The sequence below is a fragment of the Pseudophryne corroboree genome, chromosome 1 (genome assembly GCF_028390025.1).
Source record: "Pseudophryne corroboree isolate aPseCor3 chromosome 1, aPseCor3.hap2, whole genome shotgun sequence".
NCBI lineage: Eukaryota > Metazoa > Chordata > Amphibia > Anura > Myobatrachidae > Pseudophryne > Pseudophryne corroboree.
The window spans coordinates 451,604,362-451,629,761 of NC_086444.1; the positions used below are offsets into that span (position 1 = coordinate 451,604,362).

A 25,400-nucleotide genomic window follows, 5' to 3' on the forward strand; every position below is an offset into this window, starting at 1 on the left:
ACATAACCCATTCCGGGGAAACATCTATATTGAGATGCAGTTTGTCTTTGACATATGTTTGAATTAAGCTCCAGAATTTACGTACTTCAAGACAACTCCACAAACAGTGATAAATATCTGCGTCTATCATGCCACACTTAAAACATTTAGAGTCAGAGGCTGTTCCCATTTGGAGCCGTAGTTTTGGTGTAATATAGGATCGGTGTAAGATTTGATAATTGATTTCAGCGTAAGATGCTGATATAAGGGTTTTATTGATCTTATTAAAGGCAGTAAGCATGGTGGAAACATCAATAGATGGGAAGTCTGCTAGCCACTTTACTAATCCCGTCTGGGTAGACTCCCAATCAATGGATTTTTTGATGTATGTATATAGCAATGCAGTAGAGGGGTGTATAGTCGGCGTCAATTGCAGAGTAATGTCAAATGCATTAGTCCTGTCTTCTGTGGACATCAGGGCTATGGACTTTTTAATGTAACTACGTATCTGGAAATATATGAATAATGGAATTTTAAATTGTGGAAAACTTTCGCAGAGATGCGAGTATGTATAAACCTGGCGGGTATCTCGGTCAATCAATTGATATAACAACCTGATCCCTCCGTCTGATAGGGTAGTTAGTGTGGCGCGTGCCGCAGTCCCACCAAAGTCTGGGTTATGAGCTAGAGGAAGAAACGTCGTGTTATAGCTGGATATACCCATCCTCGAACGTGCCTGCCTCCAAGCCGCACAAGTCGAGGTCAATAATATATTATTTTTAACCAAGGATGGAAGGGCCGATGGACGCATGTGTAGCAAGCTGACAAGAGAGAGCCCAGGGCAGAAAGCCTGTTCTAAGCCTGTGTTAGCAAAGGACTCAGTCTTATGTATCCAATCGATGGCATATCTATAGTTCGCCGCCAGCATGTAACTTCTGATACAAGGTAAGTTAACCCCCCCCCCCCCCAATTTTTGTGATTGGCTCAATTTAAACAAGGAGATTCTGGGGTTTTTTTTGCGCCCAAATAAATTCACTAAAGGCTTTGTTTAGAGTTTTTATATCTGCTTCAGTTATTAGTAGGGGCAGCATCTGAATAGGGTACAGCAGTCTCGGGAAGGAGATCATTTTGATTAATTGGCAGCGTCCTAAATAGGACAGGGGCAGATGTTTCCACGCCTGAAAGTCCGTTAACATACGTGTTATAATTCGTGGAAAGTTAAATCTGTATAAATCAGATGGGTTAACGGGTATCTGGAGACCGAGATATGTAATTGATCGACTCGCCCATCGGAAGGGGAACTGAGAGTTCCATCCATGTGTGGCCTTTGAATGCAAAGCCAGGGCTTCCGTCTTAGATTTATTAATTTTAAACCCTGAAATCAATTCAAATGTCGCCAACAATGATATCAGACTAGGAAATGCAAACTGAGGGTTCGAAAAGTATAATAACAAGTCATCTGCATAAGCTGTGACCTTAAGGTTATGACTATCAATTTCAATCCCATGCCAGTCAGAGTTCAAATGACAATGTCTGATGAGTGGATCTAGTGCTAGGTCAAAAAGGAGTGGGGATAGGGGGCACCCCTGTCTCGTGCCTCTATGAAGTGTAAACGTGTCTGTGTTCAATCCATTCACTGTAATGAACGCAGAAGGTGAGTCATAGATAGTGCGGAAGAATTTGACGAAATCAGCTCCAAATCTCTGCCAGTGAAGCACCCTTAGCAAGTGAGACCATGACACGCGATCAAACGCTTTATCATCGTCACAGCTCACTATCAAGGAAGACCCACCCGGCGTCTGGGCCGATATGGTCAAAGCGGCAACTAGCTGTCTTATATTGTGCACTGACGTCCTCCCCTTTACAAAGCCGGTCTGTGATGGATGTAGTAATGTGGGTTACACCATTTGCAGCCTATGTGCCATTAATGTTGTCAAGATTTTAAAATCTTGGTTTAAAAGAGAGATGGGACGGTATGATTGAACCAAGGTAGGGTCTTTCCCTGGTTTCGGCAATACTATCATACGCGCTTGGTTAAAGGTGGGCGGGGCAGCATTGCCGGACATAATAGAGTTAAGTAGGGTCAAAAGATAAGGTGTAATGTGGGGTTGCAGTAATTTGTAATACTCTGCGCTCAGACCGTCTGGGCCTGGAGATTTTCCATTAGCCAATTGTTTGATTACCGTCGTTAGTTCCAATTCAGTAATAGGGGCCATAAGGGAGTTTTGATCCTCTGCTGTCAGTGTGGGGGACCCTACTGATCTCAAGAAGTTCATGCCGCTAATAGCGTCATCTGGCGGAGCCGTATATAAATCTTTGTAGTAAGATAAGAAGGAGTCAGCTATTACTGCTGGGTCAGAAGATATTTGGGTATGTGCTTGAAGAGTGAGAATGTGCGAAGTGGGGCGCTGACTACGAACTACATTCGCCAGAAGTTTGCCGGCTTTATTTCCCCACCTAAAGTATTTATGTTTTTGAAAATCTAAAGCGTATTGGGCTCTCTCTGTACAGAGGGTATCATACAAATGTTTAGTCTCTATATAGATCCTGCGAGTATCCTCTGTCGGGGAAGCCAACAGCGTGGCATAAGAATTTGTTAATGTCAGGCCGAGGTCACGAGACCTTTGATTAAGGCGCTTACGCTTAGCAGCGACATATGCTATGATATATCCTCGCACTACCGGCTTGGAGGCAGACCAAAAGAGGCCAATGTCCTCTGTGTGTTGTGCGTTGTCTTTAGTATAGTTAAGGAAGTTAGTCTCTAAATATGACTTAAATTCAGGGGAATTGTATAAGTGGGAGGGAAATCTCCAGTTATAGGAGGTCTGTTTAGGAGATTTCAACTCAAGTGTGAACCATGTAGGTGCGTGGTCAGAAATGGCAATATTTTCTACTCTGGAGTCATCCAACCTGGAAAGCAGTCTTGCTGGGAACAGCCAGTAATCTATTCTAGTTGACGTGGCATGTGGGTGAGAGTAGAACGTGTATTCTCGACTAATAGGGTGCTGGTGTCGCCATGGGTCTATTAAATGAAATGAAGACAATAGAAATTGCAACGATGCTGGAATAGAGTAACTGTGCCCACTAAATGCACCAGACCTGTCCAGAGCTGGCTGTAAGGTTGAGTTAAAATCGCCTCCGATGATTAGATGACCCTCGGCCCACTCCTGAAGTCGAACATAAATGTCTGTAAAAAAGGCATTATGGTCCGAGTTCGGTGCATATATGGTCACTAAGGTGTATAACTCCCCCTCTAATTGTACTTTTAAAAATAAGAATCGACCCTCCTCATCCTCCAGGGTGTCTAATATGTTGTATCTAAGGGATTTACGGAATATAATCACTACCCCTCGCTTCTTGGAGGTAAACGATGCAGTGTTAAAGCCCTGAATCCAGTTATCTCTAAGCACATTGGGATCTCCCAACCTCCAGTGGGTTTCTTGCAACATCGCCACATCCGGTCGCAGGCGTTTGAGGTGTTGCAATATCTTTCTTCTTTTAATCGGAGTATTAAGACCCTCCACGTTCCAAGTAAGGAATTTTAGACTCGTCTTAATCTCTGTAGAGGCCGCCATTTTAGTGTCAAATCTAACCTATACCCGTCCTTTCGGACACATGAAACAGTGGTAGACTAAATCGTGGGGCTCCCCATATCCCAGCGAGTAGGGAAACCCAACCCAAGGCAGGGGTAATTGACCTGTGTCTTAGCATTAATAACAATAGCGTTTGTAAACTTTGTGTTACAGTATATCCATTTTTCACATTTTTGTGAACCTAGAACAGTGGTCCTAAGGACTCACTATAAACCATTAGTATAACTCCGATTAGAGTAATGAGAGGGGGGTGAAAGAGGGGGGAGGGCAATAAGAAAAAAAAGGACATAGAGATGGGGGAGAGGGGAAAGGGCGGAAAGGCTCTGTGATTTTCAAATTCTAAAACAGGTGATACTGTGTGAAACAACATGTAATGAGCAATAGTGATCAGCCATACATTACCAATCACGACCTCCATAAGGGAGATGATACAGATGTTAAGCCTATGAGGACGTTTATGATCAGTCTCTGTCATTGGAGGCAGATGAAGAGTGACTTCGTATAGATTCTGCAAATGTTTTTGCTTCCGAGGGTGAGTCGAACAGGTACGTTTTGCCGTTATGTTGAGCACGTAATTTCGCAGGGTAGAGAAGAGTGAATCGTATGCCCTCATCAAACAGGATCTTACAGGTGGGAGAAAATTCTCTCCTTTTCATGGCCACGCCATAAGAGAAGTCCTGGAACAGGAGTAACTTGTCTCCCTGATAGAAAAGTTCCTGAGCTTTGCGATACGCGTCCATCACTTTGACTTTGTCTGTGTAGTTGAGAAATTTGAATATGACCGGTCTAGGTCTACGGCAGTCTGTCTGGAAATCAGGACCAACTCTGTGCGCCCGTTCTATTGCCAAAGTTTCATCATTTTTCAAGCAGCCCAACTCGAGCGGCAACCAGGAGGAGACCAGCGCCATCAATTCTTTAGGTCTAACGGATTCTGGTAAGCCAATCATATGGAGATTATTTCGACGATTGCGATTTTCTAAATCTTCTAGCTTCTCCTGTATCGCAGTGATGGAAGACGCTTGGGACTCAATTACAGAGCGGGCATTGGTCAAGTCGTCCTCTAGGTTCGAGACCCGTTGTTCTACTTCATCTATTCGTGTACTATGTTCCTTTAGCTGTGTCATGGTGGAATCGATAGCTTCCTTCAACCCCGCGAGTTTCTTGTCTAACAGCGGTGACAATATATCAGAGATTTCCTGTGCCCTGGCCACGGCATCCATGGTGTATCTCGCAGGATCTGTTACGCCATCTAGGACACTAGCGTTAGGTGATGAAGGTGGTGAATTAGCAGAAGCTGAAGCAGATGCTCTGGTGTCTTTAGTTTTTGCTGGTGCAGAGCCTCGTCCCCCTCTCTGAGGTTTGGCCACATGTTTATCCATATCTGCGCAGTATTGGAGTGTTTCAGCGAGAAACTAGATATATTAAGGTATCCTGCCCTGCAGGGAGTATAGGTAGATGTGCAGTCACTGAGTAGGAGATAGTGACGCCTGAGGATGCGTAGGCTGTGAGTAGCGGCTACTGGTTTATGTACTAGAGGCCGTCGTTTGCAGGGACTAAGGTGGCACTGACCAACTCCTGTTAATAGCCTAGGATGGGTCCAGGTGTCCGCTGATCTGAGGGGGCGCAGTATGGCATGTGCAGGCCTGTCTTCCTGTCAGTCGTGGCAGTGGAATGAGTGTAGAGCCCAACGTGGTGCACTCACCCCTTTACAGGTCTCCTCCGGCCACCCTCTCTCCTCAGACGCTTATCCGTGGCTTCTTCCGGCTGTGTCCTCCTCCGCCAGCGGTAGCCGTACAGGACTCTGCGAGCCGTGGGGGGGAAGGGTCGAGGTGCTGCTCTGTCAGTGATGGTAGCGGGGGGGGGGGGGAGGGAGCCCAGCGCTGCGTTCTTACCCCTTTACAGGTCTCCCCAGGCCGCGTCCTTTTCTCAGACGCGTATGTGCGGCGTCTTCCGGCCGTGCTCCCCGCCGTCAGCAGTATTGGTACAGGGCTCGATGTGATGCAGGCCGAGCGGGGCCCTTAGCCGCAGCTGCCTCTGACAGAGAGTCGGGACGAGGGGGGAAGGTTAGAGGTGTCCGGCCACAGCCAAGATGGCGGCCGCAGGCAGCATGCGCCACAGCTGGTGCTTAGACTCCGGTGAAGAGGGCGGTGGGGAGCCGGGAGATGGTCTCCTCTTGCCCACCAGTATCTCCGCTGGCCCCTGGTGTATTTTCGAGGCGCAGGTCCCGGTATGTGGCCCCCAAATCAAATTCAGGGTATCAGGAAACGGAGAGCTCTCCTAAAAAGCGGCCAGCAGGGGGTCCGCCCACCGGAAGTCATGTGCTTTATTTTTAATTAAGGGGCTGATTCATTTCTCCTTTGCTTGGGTTTGATAAAGGTTCACGCACGGAAATGCTATACGTTTTAGCTTAACTTCTTATTCTTCACCTATATATTATTGCAACCAAAAACAAGGACACAAAACATCTTATTATATTCTGTCTGCCTGATCTTTTCCCTTACATATGATTCAAATCTATTGCCTTAATCTGTTAGCCAGAGCCGTTTCTAGACACTATGGTACCCAGTGCAAAATGCGCTTCCCCCCCACCCACCTCCTCCTTTCACCTTGGATATTTTCAAAATGTATGTTACCTCCCAACTGTTGGGAAGCAGTGGGGAGAGCCTTCGCGCATGCCAAAGCGCACCACAAAGGCAGCATGACCAAACAGCAGAGGGCATGGCCTTGTGACAGGACTATTTTACACCCCAGTTTTGCACCCTGCACCCCCACACATTGACCATCACAGTAAAAAAACAAAAACACACATATTGTCCCAATAGTAAATTAATACTCACTGACCCACGTAGGAAAAACAAACACATTGGCCCTTATTGCAAATAAACAAATCACATTGGCCCCCACAGAAAAAAATAAAACACATTAGTTGCCCCAGCCCCCACATTTGACTTACATGACCTGTCTGTACCACTGCAGAGGAGAAGACCTTAGTTCCTCCCTTGCCCTCAGCCACAGCAGCTGTGCAGCCTCACTGATGCAAAGGCTGCACTGTACTGGTGGGATGGTGTTTGGCTGGGTAACCCATGATGTCCCACCACCGCAGGACCATAGGTCACGGCTCAGGTCGTCTCTGAGTTGCCTGGAAAAGCCCAGTGCTGCCCGAAGTTATTTTGCTCTGGTGGCCAGTGGCAGCAGGAGTTGAAGCGCCTGCCCCTAGAAATGACTCTGCTGTTAACCACAGTTTATTGGGCGAAAAGATTCTTTTTGGCACTGAGGCTTTACTCACCCCTATGCTGAACCTATTTTGCAGCTTTTTGGGCAGGACACCTTCACTAACAATAATTGTAATTTGCTTATGAAGCACCCACACAAATTATACATTGTTCTTTTCAGCAGACTTTGAACTTTCTGAAAATGACATTTGTTTGCTTGAACCTGACTCAGCAAAGAACTGAATGACAAGAAAGTGAACTTAAACTGTATGTGTATATTTCATTAAGCACCTCCAAGAAATACTTTGTAGTATCCTACTTTCTCTTACATCCTAGAGGATGCTGGGGACTCCGTAAGGACCATGGGGTATAGACGGGCTCCGCAGGAGACATGGGCACTCTAAAGACTTTAGATGGGTGTGCACTGGCTCCTCCGTCTATGCCCTTCCTCCAGACCTCAGTTAGATCCTGTGCCCAGAGGAGACTGGGTGCACTGCAGGGGAGCTCTACTGAGTTTCTCTGAAAAAATACATTTTGTTAGGTTTTTTATTTTCAGGGAGCACTGCTGGCAACAGGCTCCCTGCATCGTGGGACTGAGGGGAGAGAAGCAGACCTACTTAAATGATAGGCTCTGCTTCTTAGGCTACTGGACACCATTAGCTCCAGAGGGTCGGAACGCAGGTCTCACCCTCGCCGTTCGTCCCGGAGCCGCACCGCCGTCGTCCTCACAGATCCGGAAGATAGAAGCCGGGTGAGTATGAGAAGATAGAAGACTTCAAAGGCGGCAGAAGACTTCTGATCTTCTATGAGGTAACGCGCAGCGGTAACGCTGCGCTCCATTGCTCCCAACACACACACACACACACACACACACACACTGGCGGCACTGTATGGGTGCAGGGCGCAGGGGGGGCGCCCTGGGCAGCAATTATTAACCCTCTGGGGACACTGGCATAGATATAAAGATTTGAGCGGGATCGAAGCCCGGCGGTAAGGGGGCGGAGCTTGATTCCTCAGCACTAACCAGCGCCATTTTCTCCACAGCACGCTGCAGAGAAGCTGGCTCCCCGGACTCTCCCCTGCTGAACACAAGTACAGAGGGCAAAAAAGAGGGGGGGGGGCACATTTAATTGGCGCAGTGAGTATATTTATAAAAGCGCTGTACTGACTGGGATTTATTCCAGTGTCCGGTGGCGCTAGGTGTGTGCTGGCATACTCTCTCCCTGTCTCTCCAAAGGGCCTTATTGGGGGACTGTCTCTCTCTCTCTCTCTCTCTCTCTCTCTCTCTCTCTCTCTCTATATATATATATATATACCTGAGTGTGTGGGGATGTCGGTACGTGTGTGTCGGCATGTCTGAAGCGGAAGGCTCATCTAAGGAGGAGGTGGAGCAGATGATTGTGGTGTCTCCGTTGGCGACGCCGACACCTGATTGGCTGGATATGTGGAATGTTTTAAATGCAAATGTGTCTTTATTACCTAAGAGAATGGACAAAGCAGAGTCAAGAGAAAAGACAGGGAGTCAATCCATGGCTTTGGCTGTATCATAGGGCCCTCCAGGGTCTCAGAAACTTCCCCTGTCCCAAGTAGCAGACACTGATACCGACCTGGATTCTGACTCCAGTGTCGACTACGATGATGCGAGGTTACACCCAAGGGTGGCCAAAAGTATTCATTATATGATTATTGCAATAAAAGATGTTTTGCATTTCACAGATGACCCCTCTGTCCCTGACACGACGGTATGCATGTTTAAGGAAAAGAAACCTGAGGTAACCTTTCCCCCATCTCATGAGCTGAACGAGTTATTTGAAAAGGCTTGGGAAACTCCAGACAAGAAACTGCAGATTCCCAAGAGAATTCTTATGGCGTATCCTTTTCCTGCACAGGACAGGTTACGGTGGGAATCCTCGCCCAGGGTGGACAAGGCTTTAACGCGCTTGTCCAAAAAGGTGGCGTTACCGTCTCCAGACACGGCAGCCCTCAAGGATCCTGCTGATCGCAGACAGGAAACTACCTTAAAATCAATTTATGCACATACGGTGCCTTGCTCAGACCGGCAATAGCGTCGGCTTGGGTTTGTAGCGCTGTAGCAGCTTGGGCAGATACCTTGTCATCTGACATTGATACCCTAGATAGGGATAGCATTTTATTGACCTTAGGTCACATTAAAGACGCAGTCTTATGTATGAGAGATGCTTCGAGAGACGTTGGGCTGTTAGGTTCGAGAGCCAACGCCATGGCGATTTCTGCTAGGCGAGCCCTGTGGACCCGCCAATGGACGGGTGATGCCGACTCAAAGACACATATGGAAGTTTTGCCTTACAAGGGTGAGGTTTTATTTGGGGAAGGTCTCGCGGACCTGGTTTCCACAGCTACCGCGGGTAAATCTACTTTTTTACCTTATGTTCCCCCACAGCAAAAGAAAACACCACAATATCAGATGCAGTCCTTTCGGTCGCATAAGTCCAGAAGAGGTCGGGGCTCTTCCTTCCTCGCCTGAGGTAAGGGTAGAGGGAAAAGAATGCCTGCTACGGCTAGTTCCCAGGAGCAGAAGTCCTCCCCGGCTTCTACTAAATCAACCGCATGACGCTGGGGCTCCTCTGAGGGGAGTCCGCGCCGGGTTCAGTCAGACGTGGATCCTTGGGCGATGGAAATTGTATCCCAAGGCTACAAGTTGGAATTCGAAGACGTGCCTCCTCGCCGATTTTTCAAATCGGCTTTACCGGCTTCTCCCCCAGAAAGGGAGATAGTTTTAGCTGTAATTCAAAAACTGTGTCGACAACAAGTGATTGTCAAGGTTCCCCTAGTGCAACAGGGGAAGGGGTACTATTCAACCCTGTTTGTGGTCCCGAAACCGGATGGCTCGGTCAAACCCATTCTAAATCTAAAATCCCTAAACCTGTACTTGAAAACGTTCAAATTCAAGATGGAATCACTCCGGACAGTTATTTCCAGCCTGGAAGGGGGGGATTTTATGGTGTCACTAGACATAAAGGATGCATACCTTCATGTCCCCATATATCCCCCTCATCAGGCATACCTGAGATTCGCTGTACAGGACTGTCATTACCAGTTTCAGACCTTGCCGTTTGGGTTTTCCACGGCCCCGAGGATTTTGACCAAGGTAATGGAGGAAATGATGGTGCTCCTGCGCAGACAGGGAGTCACAATTATCCCGTACTTGGACGATCTCCTGATAAAAGCGAGATCGAGAGATCAATTGCAGAAAAGCGTGTTGCTCTCCGTGAGAGTACTGCAGCAGCATGGATGGATTCTAAATCTACCAAAGTCACAGTTGATTCCGACGACTCGGCTATCTATCTTAGGCATGATTCTGGACACAGAACAAAAGAGGGTTTTTCTCCCGATGGAAAAAGCCCAGGAACTCCAGAACATGGTCAGAGACCTGTTAAAACCGAAAAAAGTGTCAGTCCATCAATGCACTCGAGTACTGGGAAAAATGGTGGCGACCTACGAGGCCATCCCCTTCGGCAGGTTCCATGCAAGGACGTTTCAGTGGGACCTTCTGGACAAGTGGTCGGGTTCCCATCTACAAATACATCAGAAAATAAGCCTGTCCCCCAGGGCCAGGGTGTCTCTCCTGTGGTGGCTGCAGAGTGCTCACCTTCTCGAAGGTCGCAGGTTCGGCATTCAAGACTGGGTTCTGGTGACCACGGTCGCGAGCCTCCGTGGATGGGGAGCAGTCACACAAGGAAGAAATTTTCAGGGACTATGGTCAAGCCAGGAGGCTTGTCTACACATCAACGTACTGGAATTGAGGGCCATATACAACGGCCTACGACAAGCGGAGAATATTCTTCGCGACCTACCGGTTCTGATTCAATCAGAAAACGTCACAGCTGTGGCTCATGTAAACTGCCAAGGCGGGACAAGGAGCAGAGTGGCAATGGCGGAAGCCACCAGGATTCTTCGCTGGGCGGAAAATCACGCAAGCGCTCTGTCAGCAGTCTTCATTCCGGGAGTGGACAACTGGGAAGCAGACTTCCTCAGCAGACACGATCTCCATCCAGGAGAGTGGGGACTTCATCAAGAGATAACAAGTCAGTGGGGACTTCCACAAATAGACATGATGGCGTCACACCTCAACAAGAAGCTTCGGAGGTATTGTGCCAGGTCAAGGGACCCTCAGGCAGTAGCGGTGGATGCCCTGGTAACACCATGGGTGTTTCAGTCGGTCTATGTGTTCCCTCCTCTTCCGCTCATCTCAAAAATACTGAGAATCATAAGACGAAAAAGAGTGCAGACAATACTCATTGTTCCGGATTGGCCTCGAAGGGCCTGGTATTCAGATCTTCAGGAAATGCTCACAGAAGATCCGTGGCCTCTTCCTCTCAGGGAAGACCTATTGCAGCAGGGGCCCTGCGTGTTCCAAGACTTACCGCGGTTACGTTTGACGGCATGGCGGTTGAACACCAAATCCTAGCGGGGAAAGGTATTCCGGAGGAAGTCATCCCTACTCTGATTAAGGCTAGGAAGGAGGTGACGGCGAAACATTATCATCGCATCTGGAGGAAGTATGTATCTTGGTGTGAAGCCAAGAATGCTCCTACTGAAGATTTCCATCTGTGCCGTTTTCTCCACTTTCTACAGACAGGAGTGGATATGGGCCTAAAGTTAGGCTCCATTAAGGTACAGATTTCGGCCCTATCATTATTCTTTCATAAGGAATTGGCTTCTCTCCCAGAAGTCCAGACTTTTGTAAAGGGAGTGCTGCACATCCAGCCTCCTTTTGTGCCCCCAGTGGCACCATAGGACCTTAACGTGGTGTTCTAGTTCCTAAAATCTCACTGGTTTGAGCCTCTTCAAACGGTGGATTTAAAATTTCTCACTTGGAAGGTGGTCATGTTGTTGGCCTTGGCATCTGCAAGGCGGGTGTCCGAATTGGCGGCTTTGTCTCACAAGAGCCCCTATCTGATGTTCCATGTGGATAGAGCAGAATTAAGGACTCATCCTCAATTTTTGCCTAAGGTGGTTTCATCTTTTCATATGAACCAACCTATCGTGGTGCCTGTGGCTACGGGTGACTTGGAGGATTCCAAGTGCCTTGATGTAGTCAGGGCCTTAAAAATTTATGTAGCCAGGACGGCTCGGGTTAGGAAAACAGAGGCACTGCAGACTATTGCTCGCTGGATCTGTAACTCGATTCAGCAGGCTCATTCTACGGCTGGATTGCCGTTACCAAATTCGGTAAAGGCCCATTCCACTAGGAAGGTGGGCTCTTCTTGGGCGGCTGCCCGAGGCGTCTCGGCATTACAGCTTTGCCGAGTGACGACTTGGTCGGGTTCAAACACTTTTGTAAATTCTACAAGTTTGATACCTTGGCTGAGGAGGACCTCATGTTTGCTCAATCGGTGCTGCAGAGTGATCCGCACTCTCCCGCCCGGTCTGGAGCTTTGGTATAATCCCCATGGTCCTTACGGAGTCCCCAGCATCCTCTAGGACGTAAGAGAAAATAAGATTTTAAACCTACCGGTAAATATTTTTCTCCTAGTCCGTAGAGGATGCTGGGCGCCCGTCCCAGTGCGGACTAAATTTTGCAAGACTTGTATATAGTTATTGCTTACATAAGGGTTATGTTACAGTTTTGATCAGTCTCGGGCTGATGCTGTTTTGTTTCATACTGTTAACTGGTTCGTATGTTCCAAGTTATACGGTGTGGATGGTGTGGGCTGGTATGTATCTTGCCCTCAAAAATCCTTTCCTCGTATTGTCCGTCTCCTCTGGGCACAGTTCTCTAACTGAGGTCTGGAGGAGGGGCATAGAGGGGAGGAGCCAGTGCACACCCATCTAAAGTCTTTAGAGTGCCCATGTCTCCTGCGGCGCCCGTTTATACCCCATGGTCCTTACGGAGTCCCCAGCATCCTCTACGGACTAGGAGAAAAAGATTTACCGGTAGGTTTAAAATCTTATTTTCTTTGGCACCTATACCTTTCCAAAATAGGAAGGAGCAGGATTCTACCTTTTGGTTTTATAATAAAATGTGAATATAATACTTTTTTTTGCTGGTTTTCATGGTCTTAAATGGAAAGCATAACGTTTAGCAATATTATGCTCAGACAATGATTTCTGAGGGGGTCACATCAATTGAAATAGAATTACCTCTTTCAAAAGAGGGTGATCTAAGTCTGTAGGTGCCAGGATGGAGGAGAATGAGCACTGGAGTTAGTTTTGGCCATTGCAGACAAGGGGGATCATTTATGCGCTCTAAAAATTGTTTCGGACAAAAACACATTGGGGGGAATTCAGTTGTGCCTTGCGCCCCTGCTGGCCATCAATAGTAACCACAGCAGTCACATTTTTTCTCATAGCCTCCGAAGGAGAGAGAAAAATGTGTGAAAAGTCCGTAGTCTGAATGCCCAAATCTGGACTCTTTGCAAGGCTAAACCCGGTGCTTTCAGTCGCGTTCTGTGCTAATGGGCAGTTGATTACAACAACAATTAAATTGCTCTGATAGATGCCCATTACTATAGACAGGCAGCAGGGGACACAATTGAATCCCCCTCCCCCTCCATAGGGGTACATTTACTAAAGCTTCTAAAAATGAAAAGTGGCATTGCCCATAGCAACCAATCAGATTCTCTATTGCATCCTAGAAAATGACATACTGTGGTTGCTATGGGTAACATCACAATTTTTCATTTTAAGAAGCTTTAGTAAATTTACGCCAAAGAACTTGTGTGTCATGGACCGGGAGCTCTGGAACTTATGTGTCCGGACACTGTGGTGGGGGCCTTCCGGGGGAGGTGCAGGCTGCTGGCGGCGGGTGCTTAGTGCAGGCATGCTGGTGGGGTCCACTGGGAGCAGGAGTTCGGATGGTACAGGGGGGCAAAGATGCTGGGAGCCAATCGGATGTCACCTACAGGTATTTAGGTGGTGTCCTTTTGGTAGGAGATTGCCAGTGCAATGTCTTACACACAGTCACTGTGTGGCTAGTTCTCTGTGCTCCTCCTCAGTGTTGGTCTAGCATCCAGCTTCTTGCTAATCGCCATCCCAAGTGCCAGTTTATCATTATTGCTTTGCCACATACCTTGCTGTTGCTCCCGCCAGACTGCAAAGGTTGCTCATTTCTCAGAGTCTAACCTACACTCACGTCTCAGCTGCTGTGGTGATCAAATCCACCGGAAGCTCCCGCCTAGGCTGGATCACGGTAGCTGATCTCCGGGTCTCTGTCCTGTCCAGCCTCCGGTTTCCAAGTACTCTGTCATTTATACTGAAAGCTCCTTTGTCATCCTCATCTTAATAAAACTAGAAGTGCTTTTATCCGTCCGGCTTGGCTCTTATTCAAAGAAACCGTACGTTTCGATTCTTAGACGCCCGATCCGGATCAACAAGCTGCCCCAAGTATGACACAGCAATAACTACACGGACCTATGTGTTTTTACTGCTAGATTCGTGAAAATTAGCTAGTTATCTGGGATTAATTTTTCGAGCAGCCTGCTGAGGTCCCAAAAAAATGATCCCCAATAAATGCTGCTGGTTCCTGCACTACTGGCCTAATTGGATAGCCCGGGGGGTCAATTAGCCAGCTGCAAATTTCTACAGCTAATTGAATTCCCCTCAAGGAGGTAAAAAAAGGTTAAGACCACTGCAATTCCATAATGGTCTGCATATTTAATATCATTGTACATTATGTATTTGTATCATGATCCCTCTCATTGAACAAAGCATACAGTGTATAGTATGTTGGTGCTTTCTAAATAATGATGATAATAATAATGGATTAATGGTTGAATTTACTGTATAATTTCAACGCAGATCTGAGTAGTTCGTAGTCATTTGAATATTTAGCTATTGTTAGTTCTTCTGTACCATGTGGTATGTACACTACACGGTCAAAAGCATGAGGATATCCTTTCTAATTAGTGTGGTTAGCTATTTCAGCAGCATACATTACTAACAGATAAAATCAATTATACAGCCGTGAAGTTCCAAACATTCACAATAGAATAGGTTTTATTGAAGAGCTCAGTGACTTTCAATTTGACACAACCATAGGATGGAATGGATGGCGGCAGTGGCGTAAGTTCGTCCCAGTTGCCTGGAAGCAAGATAAATGTTGGTGCCCCCCTATTTCCTATATTAAGATAAGTGTGTGTGTGTGTGTGTGTGTGTGTGTGGAGTGTTCTGAAATAAATGTATATACTGTATTTATACATTTAATTGTCTTTTATTTTAAATCACACATTTCTTAGCAGTCATACCCAGGACTGGAACCCATGACCTGTTACACTGACAGCAGACACTTTACTGATGGAGTTATTTGCTCATGTAGAGGAAGCATGAGAATTCTAACTATATGAAGTTACGTGTAATTGTCAGAGAAGTATCTTCATATAGTTAAAATTCTCATATTTCCTATACAGGAGCAAACCACTTCATCAGTAAGGTGTCTGCTTCCAGTGTAATAGGTTGTGGTTTCTAATCCTGGCTATGACACTTGTAAAATGTGTATATTCCGTATGATAAAGAGGGTGTGATTTGTAAAGTGCAGGGACCAGTGAGGAAGTCGGCCACTGAAAAGATAGCGGCAGCTACTGTATCAATTAACTTAATTCAATGAAGTCACAGAATGGGAGGAGAGGTGCCCCCCTTCAGAGCAGGAGCCCGGCGGCAGATGATTCCGTTGCCTCCCAGAGTTCTGCCTCTGGATGGCGGTCATTAGGTCGACATACATTGGGTCTATCACCTTTGGTTCACATGCATTAGGTCGACATGGCCATTAGGTCGACATGGAAAAAGGTAATTTTTTCATACATAACGATCCATGTGGACTACAATTGGGAACGGTAACCTGTGCTGAGCGCAGAGGTGGCGGAGCGAGGCACCATGCATGAAGTGCACTAATTGGGGTTCCCCGTCACTTTCAGAAGAAAACGACACCAAAAAAGTAAAAAAAAAACACCTCATGTCGACCTAGTGATCATGTCGACCTAATGCATGTCGACCAAACGTGGTCGACCCAATGTATGTCGACCTAACTCATGTCGCCCTAATGAACCTCACCCGGATGCCATTGTCCTGACAAGTACGTTTGTCAAATGTTTGCCCTGCTAGAGCTGCCCAGTTCAACTGTAAATGCTATTTTTGTGATGTGGAGCAACAGTAGCTTAGCCACAAAGCCGTAAATCACACAATGGGACCACCAAGAGCTGAAACGTGCCTAGTGTGTAAAGGCATATGTGTTCAGGTGCAACACTTACTACCAAGTTCTAAAATGGCTCGTAAGCACTAGAATTATTAAGACTGGCCCTCTAATAGTAATGTACAATGCCAAACTTCGGTTGGAGTGGGGTAAAGCAAAGAGACACTGGAGTGACCATTCACATCTCCCAGTCTAGTGGATTAATCTGGGCTTGACAGATGCAAGAAGAACACTTTGTGCATGAATGACAGTCTAGATAGCTGTATACTTCAAACTTTATGGGGAAGCTCCATTTCTGTTTCAGCATGATAGTGCACAAGGTCATGTTCTTCAAAAACTGGTTTGTGGAGTGTGGGTGTCGTGGACACCCACGAGGGGGAATAGTCCCTGTTGGTCGGCATGCCGACCATCAGGATAGTGAGCGGTCGGGATGGTGGAGGAGGTCATGTGACTGTCGGTCTCCCGACCGCCGGTCACATGTATACCACCCGTGTGAAAGAACCTGACTGGCCTGAACAGAACTCAGACCCTCACCCGATCAGTTTTAGCTCCAGTTACGCGGGAGAGCTTATCGCTCAACATTACTTTGCCTGACTTCACTAATTGTCTTGTGGCTGCATGAATGCAAGTTCCTCACAGTCATGTTCTGAAAACTATTGGAAATCCTTTGTTAGAAGAGTGGAGGCTATTATAGCAACAAGGGGATAGGGATGTGGTATGAGACAACTCTAAATAGGGATGCAGTTACAATCCAGACGGTTGGGATACCGGTGCACGAGATACCGACGCTGGAATCCCGACCGTTGAGACAGTGGAGTGGGTAAGTACTACGCTGGGGATGGTGTGGGGGGGGGGGATTAGGTTTAGGCAACCCTCTGGGGACTTAGGGTTAGGCTGGGGGGGTTTAGGGTTAGGCACCACCGGGAGGGGGTTAGGGTCAGGCTGGGGAGAGGGGGGGGGGGGGGCGGTTCGGTTTAGGCCACTTGGGGGACTTAGAGTTGGGGTGGTGGGGAGGGATTGGGTTAGGCGCCTAAAAGGGAGGGGTAGGATTAAACTACTTACCGCCCGGGGGTGCGAAATTAAATGTAGACATCGCGCCCGACCAGAGCTAAAATTGCATAGCCCTGTTTGGGTGCCATCTAGTGGCTGCCAGTGGATAAACATTTGAATCTCACCCTATGTATTATTGTAGGGTTCAGTGTGATTTACCTGCAGCCGGGATGCTGGCCATCAATATACCGACAGCGGCATCACGGCCGCCAGTATGCAGGCAGTGGGGTGAGCACAAAGAGTCCCCTTGCAGGCTTGCTGCGCTCGCCGTGCTGCAGGATTGGTGACTCACTGTGCTCGCCACAGGTTCTAGTCCTACTCTGTGGGTGTCGTGGACACTCATGAGTGGGAATAGTCCTGTTGTGCCGGTATTCCAGCTGCCGGCATTGCCAGCTGTCTGGATTCCAGCATAGGTATCCTGACCGCCAGGATCCCGACAGCTGGCAAATTAAACATATATACCTTCATATGGATTAACTGCTTGGTCAGTTGATTAAAGACCTAAGTATATGCCTCTGAAAAGTATATAATGGGGCTTCTTAATCCCCTGGGGGTTAATTTACTAAGATGGGAGTTTTATTTAAGATGGGATGTTACCCATAGCAACCAATCAGATTCTACTTCTCATTTATCTAGCACCTTCTAGAAGATAATACCTGGAATCTGATTGGTTGCTATAGACAACATCCCATCTTAAATAGAACTCCCATCTTAGTAAATTTACCCTCTGGTGTCTTATTACCATTTCAGAACAGGGTATGAATGTGAATGTAGTGATTGTCGGAGCAATTTTGCCTTTTCAGAACAAAGGAATTCCAGAAGACATATCACCACTTTGTCCTTCTTGCAGGAGCTTGTCAAGGACATGCTATGTCCAAGCAAGAGAGATCAAGGATGTTATTGTGCAGGCTGATGAAATATTGGTGCCATAAAGTAGTAAAGGTGCATTCTGTAAGGCAGGACCTGAGAAATCCCAGGTACCCGGGTGCATGGTCTCTAGATTTTGCTGCCTGTCTACCAGATTATGCAGGGAGGAAGCAAATACTCTTCAGCACCAGCGGGGATTTATGGGCGTGCCTGTATTGCAGCGCCCGTTTCATGCATGTGCTGAGTTTCCGCCCTTGACTGTAATGACTGCCATGCTTTGCCTGTCCCAGCCTGTGCTGTCTGCTGTTTTCAAACTCCGGCTGCATAGAGCTTTTTGATATGAGGGTCTATGCATGGCCGGGTATTGCGTCTTTGTAGCGGGTAGTGATGGGGCCACAGGGTGGGGCGATCGTTTTTTCTAGTGGGGTGGCTGCAGAGAGGTGGTTTACCCCCTCAGTTGTGTGTCCGTAGGCATTGGTTGCCAAGGGGGAGGGGGGGGGGGATGTGTTAGCTGCTTATTAATTTTGGGGGGGATGTTGTTTGGTGGGGGTACCCCCTTAGTTGAGTTTCAGTTTTTTGTTTTTTTGGGGGGATGGGGGGTGGCTTCGGTGGTCTGGCTCCTATACATTCATCCTAGCTCTTAGATTTAAGAAAAAAATTGTCAAGCCCTGCTGTAAGGGTAATGGCGACCCCCTAGGCACATGGACTCAGGCCGCACCAGTCGATGTTTGTAAAGCAACAGGATAATCATTCTTGCGTTACCAGACATGGGGCCTAATTCAGAGTTGATCGCAGCAGCAAATTTGTTAGCAGTTGGGCAAAATCATGTGCAGTGCAGGGGGTGGGGGCAGATATAACATGTAGAGAGAGTTAGATTTGGGGTGGGGTGTGATCAAACTGAAATCTAAATTGCAGTGTAAAAATAAAGCAGCCAGTATTTACCCTGCACAGAAACAAAATAACCCACCCAAATCTAACTCTCTCTGCACAAGTTATATCTGCCCCCCCCCCCTGCAGTGCACATGGGGGTAATCCAAGTTGATCGCAGCAGGAAATTTTGTAGCAGTTGGGCAAAACCATGTGCACTGCAGGGGAGGCAGATGTAACATGTGCAGAGAGAGTTAGATTTGGGTGTGGTGTGTTCAATCTGCAATCTAAATTGCAGTGTAAAAATAAAGCAGCCAGTATTTACCCTGCACAGAAACAAAATAACCCACCCAAATCTAACTCTCTCTGCAAATGTTATATCTGCCTCCCCTGCAGTGCACATGGTTTTGCCCAACTGCTAAAAAATTTCCTGCTGCGATCAACTTGGAATTACCCCCATGGTTTTACCCAACTGCTAACAAATTTGCTGCTACAATCAGGTCTGAATTACCCCCATTATCTTCTGGCTGTAAAATCTTCTGTTAATCCTTCGATCAGTTTAATGAAGAAAAAAAATAATACATGTCATTTTTTGGGGCATTTTCGTTGCAATATTACTGTTTATGCTTCTGATTAACCTGCCTCCTTTTTAAATATTGCTTAAGCACATCGCATAAGTTATGGTTGACATGAAGTTTTAAAACGTGAATGAAATTCATTGAAATAATTTGTCATTTCTACAGTGTGGCTCCAGCTGAGGAAGTACCAGTGAAAGATGGCTCCGTAGATCTGTTAACTGCATGGACTGCTGTCCATTGGTTCGACACGGAGAAGTTTCTAAAGGAGGTAACAAGTTTGGATATTGCATAAAAGACAAAGCCTACTTGTTTTATTTCAGAAAATGATTGTTTATTTTTATGTCTTACACTGAGGTTATTGTGTCATAAATCAAAATGAATTATAATGTAATATAATAATAATGTGAACTGTTCGTGCTTGTTTTGTGTGCATCTTTTCCTGTATGTGCAAAAGGCAAGTATGTGTCCTTGTGTACGAGCCGATGCGTGTTTGCTTATGTACAAGCAGGCATCTCTTTTGCTGAACTCTAGATCATCACCAAGATATGCAGGTGTTTTTGAATTAAGCAGTAGTTACCAACATTGTGAGGCTACAACAGGGACTTCATGTGGATATTACGTTCACACTGCATATGCTGTTCTCACAATTCTATCCAACAAGTCATGAAGGAAAACATAGAAGCAATGGAGACGACTCACCCATTAGCAGCAAGATATTACATTCTGCACAGGAGAGGATGTAGTCATGTGACCGGCGGTCACACTACCGACGCCGGCATCCTGCCCCCTCACAAACCCGACGGTCGGCATGCCGACTGACAAGGACCGCTCCCACCCGTGGGTTTCCAAGCCCGCAGCGTAGCCCCGCAAGGGGATTTGTTGCGCTCTCTCCTGGTGTTGGTATGGTGACCGGCGGTCTCCCGACCCCAACCCGTCAGGAGGATGTAAAGAAACAAAATTTGTAAAGTAACGTGTGGACTATATAGAGAGTATCTAATTGGGTAGAATAGCTTATGGAGGTTATGTGGGTGGTTCTGGGATTTGTTAAGCTTGTCTGAGGAGATGAGTTTCCAGGGAATGCTTGAAGGTTTGGAGACTAGAGCAAAGACTTGGGAATGCATTCGGCAGAGTGGGTGCAACCAGAAAATAGTCCTGTAACCGTGAATGTGAGTAGGTAATGCGTGATCTACCAGAAGTGATAGGTGGATGTTGGTGAATCAGGAAAAGTTGGAACCATGCTTTTGTCACAATGACTATTTGCTATTTGTATATGTAAAAACATATTTCTGCTTCTACATTAACATGCTGCTTTAAACCATATGGTAATTGTAATTTGGTAATTGCAGGTTGATAGGGTCCTTAAGCCTCATGGATGTCTTGCTTTTTTCACCTACCTTCCTGAAGCGGAAGCTCATTACAAGAACAAAACAGAACAGATGTCAAAGATCTTTGCAGAGGTCAGAATTCCGAAACTGTTTTTCAATACATCAGATGGTTTTGTAATGATTAGCTACATACCAGATATATAAATGCTGATCTATTCCATTTCATCTAACCCTGTTCCTTTTCTGGTTTTAACATTTATCTGTCCATAAGCCTATTGTCCCACCTGATGGTAGGGGTTAATTCCAGCTTCTCTCCCGGCTTGTCCTTACCTCAGCTCTTTGATCACATTTGATTCAACTGATATGTAAAATCACTCTATATGAAGGTAAGTGGGTGCAGGTTATCTAATACATGGCGTTTTGTTATTGTAAAGCACTGGGGCAAAGCTCATAAGTGTTTATGTAAGGAGATTAATGTCACTGCCTTTCCTAGTGCTGTAGAAGACAAAACTGCTGTGAGTGCCAAGGGGATCCGTATGGGATCCCAGTGGTCAGGAGATCGACGCCGGGAGCCCGACATCCGGGATCCCAGCACTGTGCGCGGCGTGTCCCCGTGCGGCTTGCTGCATTCACCACGCTTCGGGCCCGGTGGTGACCTTCGGGCGCCACAGGGTTCTATTCCGCCTCGGGTGGTGGGGTGGACCAATACCCAAGTGGGGGAACCAGTCGGCTGTTGGCACTCCGACCGCCGTTATCGCAGCTTGTGTTGGGATTCCGGCGTCTATTGACCGCCGGGATCCCATACTATGTGGCTTCCCTGGACCTGCTGCTGAGTTGCCCGCTCTGTATTAATCTATGCTCTGTTTTTGTTTTGTCACCCTTATATTCACTTATCTCTATGTGCCTGAATCCTCAGTGTTAATCTCTGGATTACTATACACTTGGGTGCGTCTTCTCACTTTGCTGTTTAATATATGGGTGTAAATGTAAAAATCTATAAATAAACACGATTTAAAAGAATAGGCTATTGTATAAATCTTCCAATACACTTCATGGTATTCTAATCAGAAACCAACCAAATTCCCATCCCACTTAATCCTTTCCCCAATCATTACTTGTCATGGTCACCTAAAGACTTCTAATTTCATTCTTCTCTCACATATCTGATCTGTTTCTGTGGATTAAGTGTCCACCTGTGGATCCCTGGAGCGAATTTGTTTGTTGTTGGTTTTTGTACCTCAATACAGTCTTAGGCCAGTGATAAATTGTGCTTAGTTCCCATTCTAATTTTCTCTAACGTCCTAGTGGATGCTGGGGACTCCGTAAGGACCATGGGGAATAGACGGGGCTCCGCAGGAGACTGTGCACTCTAAGAAAGATTTAGTACTACTGGTGTGCACTGGCTCCTCCCTCTATGCCCCTCCTCCAGACCTCAGTTAGAATCTGTGCCCGGACAGAGCTGGGTGCATTTTAGTGAGCTCTCCTGAGCTTGCTAATAAGAAAGTATTTTAGTTAGGTTTTTTATTTTCAGAGAGCTTCTGCTGGCAACAGACTCTCTGCTACGTGGGACTGAGGGGAGAGAAGCAAACCTACTAACTGCGGATAGGTTGCGCTTCTTAGGCTACTGGACACCATTAGCTCCAGAGGGCTCGAACACAGGAACTTAACCTTGGTCGTCCGTTCCCGGAGCCGCGCCGCCGTCCCCCTCGCAGAGCCAGAAGACAGAAGCCGGCGGGTTGAAGCAAGAAGACGTCAAAATCGGCGGCAGAAGACTCCTGTCTTCATATGAGGTAGCGCACAGCACTGCAGCTGTGCGCCATTGCTCCCACACTAACCCACACACTCCGGTCACTGTAGGGTGCAGGGGGGGGGGGGCGACCTGGGCAGCAATTGAGTACCTCCTGGCAAAAAGCAGCATATATACAGCTGGGCACTGTAATATGCATGAGCCCCCGCCATTATTTTTATACAAAATCGCGGGACAGAAGCCCGCCGCTGAGGGGGCGGGGCTTCTTCCTCAGCACTCACCAGCGCCATTTTCTCTCCACAGCTCCGCTGAGAGGAAGCTCCCCAGGCTCTCCCCTGCAGACTCACGGTAGAAAGAGGGTAAAAAGAGAGGGGGGGCACATAAATTTAGCGCATTAATCATATATACAGCAGCTACTGGGTAAACACTAAGTTACTGTGTAATTCCTGGGTTATATAGCGCTGGGGTGTGTGCTGGCATACTCTCTCTCTGTCTCTCCAAAAGGCCTTGTGGGGGTCCTGTCCTCATATAGAGCATCCCCTGTGTGTGTGTGGTGTGTCGGTACGCTTGTGTCGACATGTTTGACGAGGAGGGCTATGTGGAGGCAGAGCAGGTGCAGATGAATGACGTGTCTCCGCCGACGGCGCCGACACCTGATTGGATGGATATGTGGAAGGTGTTAAATGATAATGTAAACTCCTTGCATAAAAGGTTGGATAAAGCTGAAACCTTGGGACAGTCGGGGTCTCAGCCCATGCCTGATCCTACAGCGCAGAGGCCGTCAGGGTCTAAGAAGCGCCCACTATCCCAAATTATTGACATAGATATCGACACGGATTCTGACTCCAGTGTCGATGGCGATGATGCAAAGTTGCAGCCTAAAATGGCTAAAGCCATCCGCTACATGATTATAGGTATGAAAGGATGTATTGCACATATCAGAGGTAAACCCTGTCCCTGACAAGAGGGTTTATATGTTTTGGGAGAAAAAGCAAGAGGTGACTTTTCCCCCTTCACATGAGTTAAATGAGTTATGTGAAAAAGCGTGGGATTCCCCTGATAGGAAAGTGCTGATTTCCAAAAGGTTACTTATGGCGTACCCTTTCCCGCCAACGGACAGGATGCGCTGGGAATCCTCCCCTAGGGTAGACAAAGCTCTGACACGCTTATCTAAGAAGGTGGCCCTGTCGTCACAGGATACGGCCTCCCTAAAGGATCCTGCGGATAGGAAGCAGGAAAGTATCCTGAAGTCTGTTTATACACATTCAGGTAAGCTACTGAGGCCGGCAATTGCGTCGGCCTGGATGTGTAGTGCTGTAGCAGCATGGACAGATAATCTGTCTGAGGAACTGGATACCTTGGACAAGGATACTATTTTACTGACCCTGGGGCATATAAAAGACGCTGTCCTATATATGAGGGATGCCCAGAGGGACATTTGCCTACTGGGCTCTAGAATAAATGCAATGTCAATTTCTGCCAGAAGGGTCCTGTGGACTCGGCAATGGACAGGTGATGCCGACTCCAAAAAGCACATGGAGGTTTTACCTTACAAGGGTGAGGAATTGTTTGGGGACGGTCTCTCGGACCTAGTTTCCACAGCTACGGCTGGGAAGTCAAATTTTTTGCCATATATTCCCTCACAGCCTAAGAAAGCACCGTATTACCAAATGCAGTCCTTTCGATCACAAAAAAGCAAGAAAGTCAGAGGTGCATCCTTTCTTGCCAGAGGCAGGGGTAGAGGAAAGAAGCTGCACCATACAGCTAGTTCCCAGGAACAGAAGTCCTCCCCGGCTTCCGCTAAATCCACCGCATGACGCTGGGGCTCCACAGGTGGAGCCAGGAGCGGTGGGGGCGCGTCTCCGAAATTTCAGCCACCAGTGGGTTCGCTCACAGGTGGATCCCTGGGCTATACAGATTGTGTCTCAGGGATACAAGCTGGAATTCGAAGTGATGCCCCCTCACCGTTACCTCAAATCGGCCCTGCCAGCTTCCCCCATGGAAAGGGAGGTAGTGTTAGCGGCAATTCACAAGTTATATCTCCAGCAGGTGGTGGTAAAGGTTCCCCTCCTTCAACAGGGGAAGGGGATACTATTCCACAATGTTTGTGGTACCGAAACCGGACGGTTCGGTCAGACCCATATTGAATTTAAAGTCCCTGAACATTTATCTGAAAAGATTCAAGTTCAAAATGGAATCGCTCAGAGCGGTCATTGCAAGCCTGGAAGAGGGGGATTTTATGGTGTCTCTGGACATCAAGGATGCTTACTTGCATGTCCCCATTTATCCACCTCATCAGGAGTACCTCAGATTTGTGGTACAGGACTGTCATTACCAATTCCAGACGTTGCCGTTTGGGCTCTCCACGGCACCGAGAATATTTACCAAGGTAATGGCGGAAGTGATGGTGCCCCTTCGAAAGCAAGGAGTCACAATTATCCCATACTTGGACGATCTCCTCATGAAGGCGAGGTCCAGAGAGCAGTTGCTGATCAGCGTAGCACACTCTCAGGAAGTGTTGCAACAGCACGGCTGGATTCTGAATATCCCAAAGTCGCAGCTGATTCCTACGACGTGTCTGCCCTTTCTGGGCATGATTCTGGACACAGACCAGAAGAAGGTGTTTCTCCCGGCGGAGAAGGCTCAGGAGCTCGTGACTCTAGTCAGAGACCTCTTAAAACCGAAACAGGTGTCGGTGCATCACTGCACGCGAGTCCTGGGAAAGATGGTGGCATCATACGAAGCCATTGCCTTCGGCAGGTTCCATGCGAGGATCTTTCAGTGGGATCTGTTGGACAAGTGGTCCGGATCGCATCTTCAGATGCATCGGCTGATCACCCTATCCCCCAGGGCCAGGGTGTCTCTTCTGTGGTGGCTGCAGAGTGCTCACCTTCTCGAGGGCCGCAGGTTCGGCATACAGGACTGGGTCCTGGTGACCACGGATGCGAGCCTCCGAGGATGGGGGGCAGTCACTCAGGGAAGAAACTTCCAAGGGTTGTGGTCAAGTCAGGAGGCT

The 25,400-nt window shown here is 47.4% G+C and overlaps 1 protein-coding gene across 9 annotated transcripts in view; it reads left to right on the plus strand.

Moving 5' to 3' along the window:
* The window catches only part of LOC134892515 (putative methyltransferase DDB_G0268948), a 101,832-nt gene that overhangs the window by 70,029 nt on the left and 6,403 nt on the right, over positions 1 to 25,400 (plus strand). For all 9 annotated transcript variants that reach the window (XM_063913617.1, XM_063913618.1, XM_063913619.1 and 6 more), the window contains 2 exons: positions 19,478 to 19,580; positions 20,659 to 20,769. In XM_063913617.1, the coding sequence (XP_063769687.1) occupies positions 19,478 to 19,580; positions 20,659 to 20,769 (214 nt within the window). The remainder of the gene's footprint in view (positions 1 to 19,477; positions 19,581 to 20,658; positions 20,770 to 25,400) is intronic.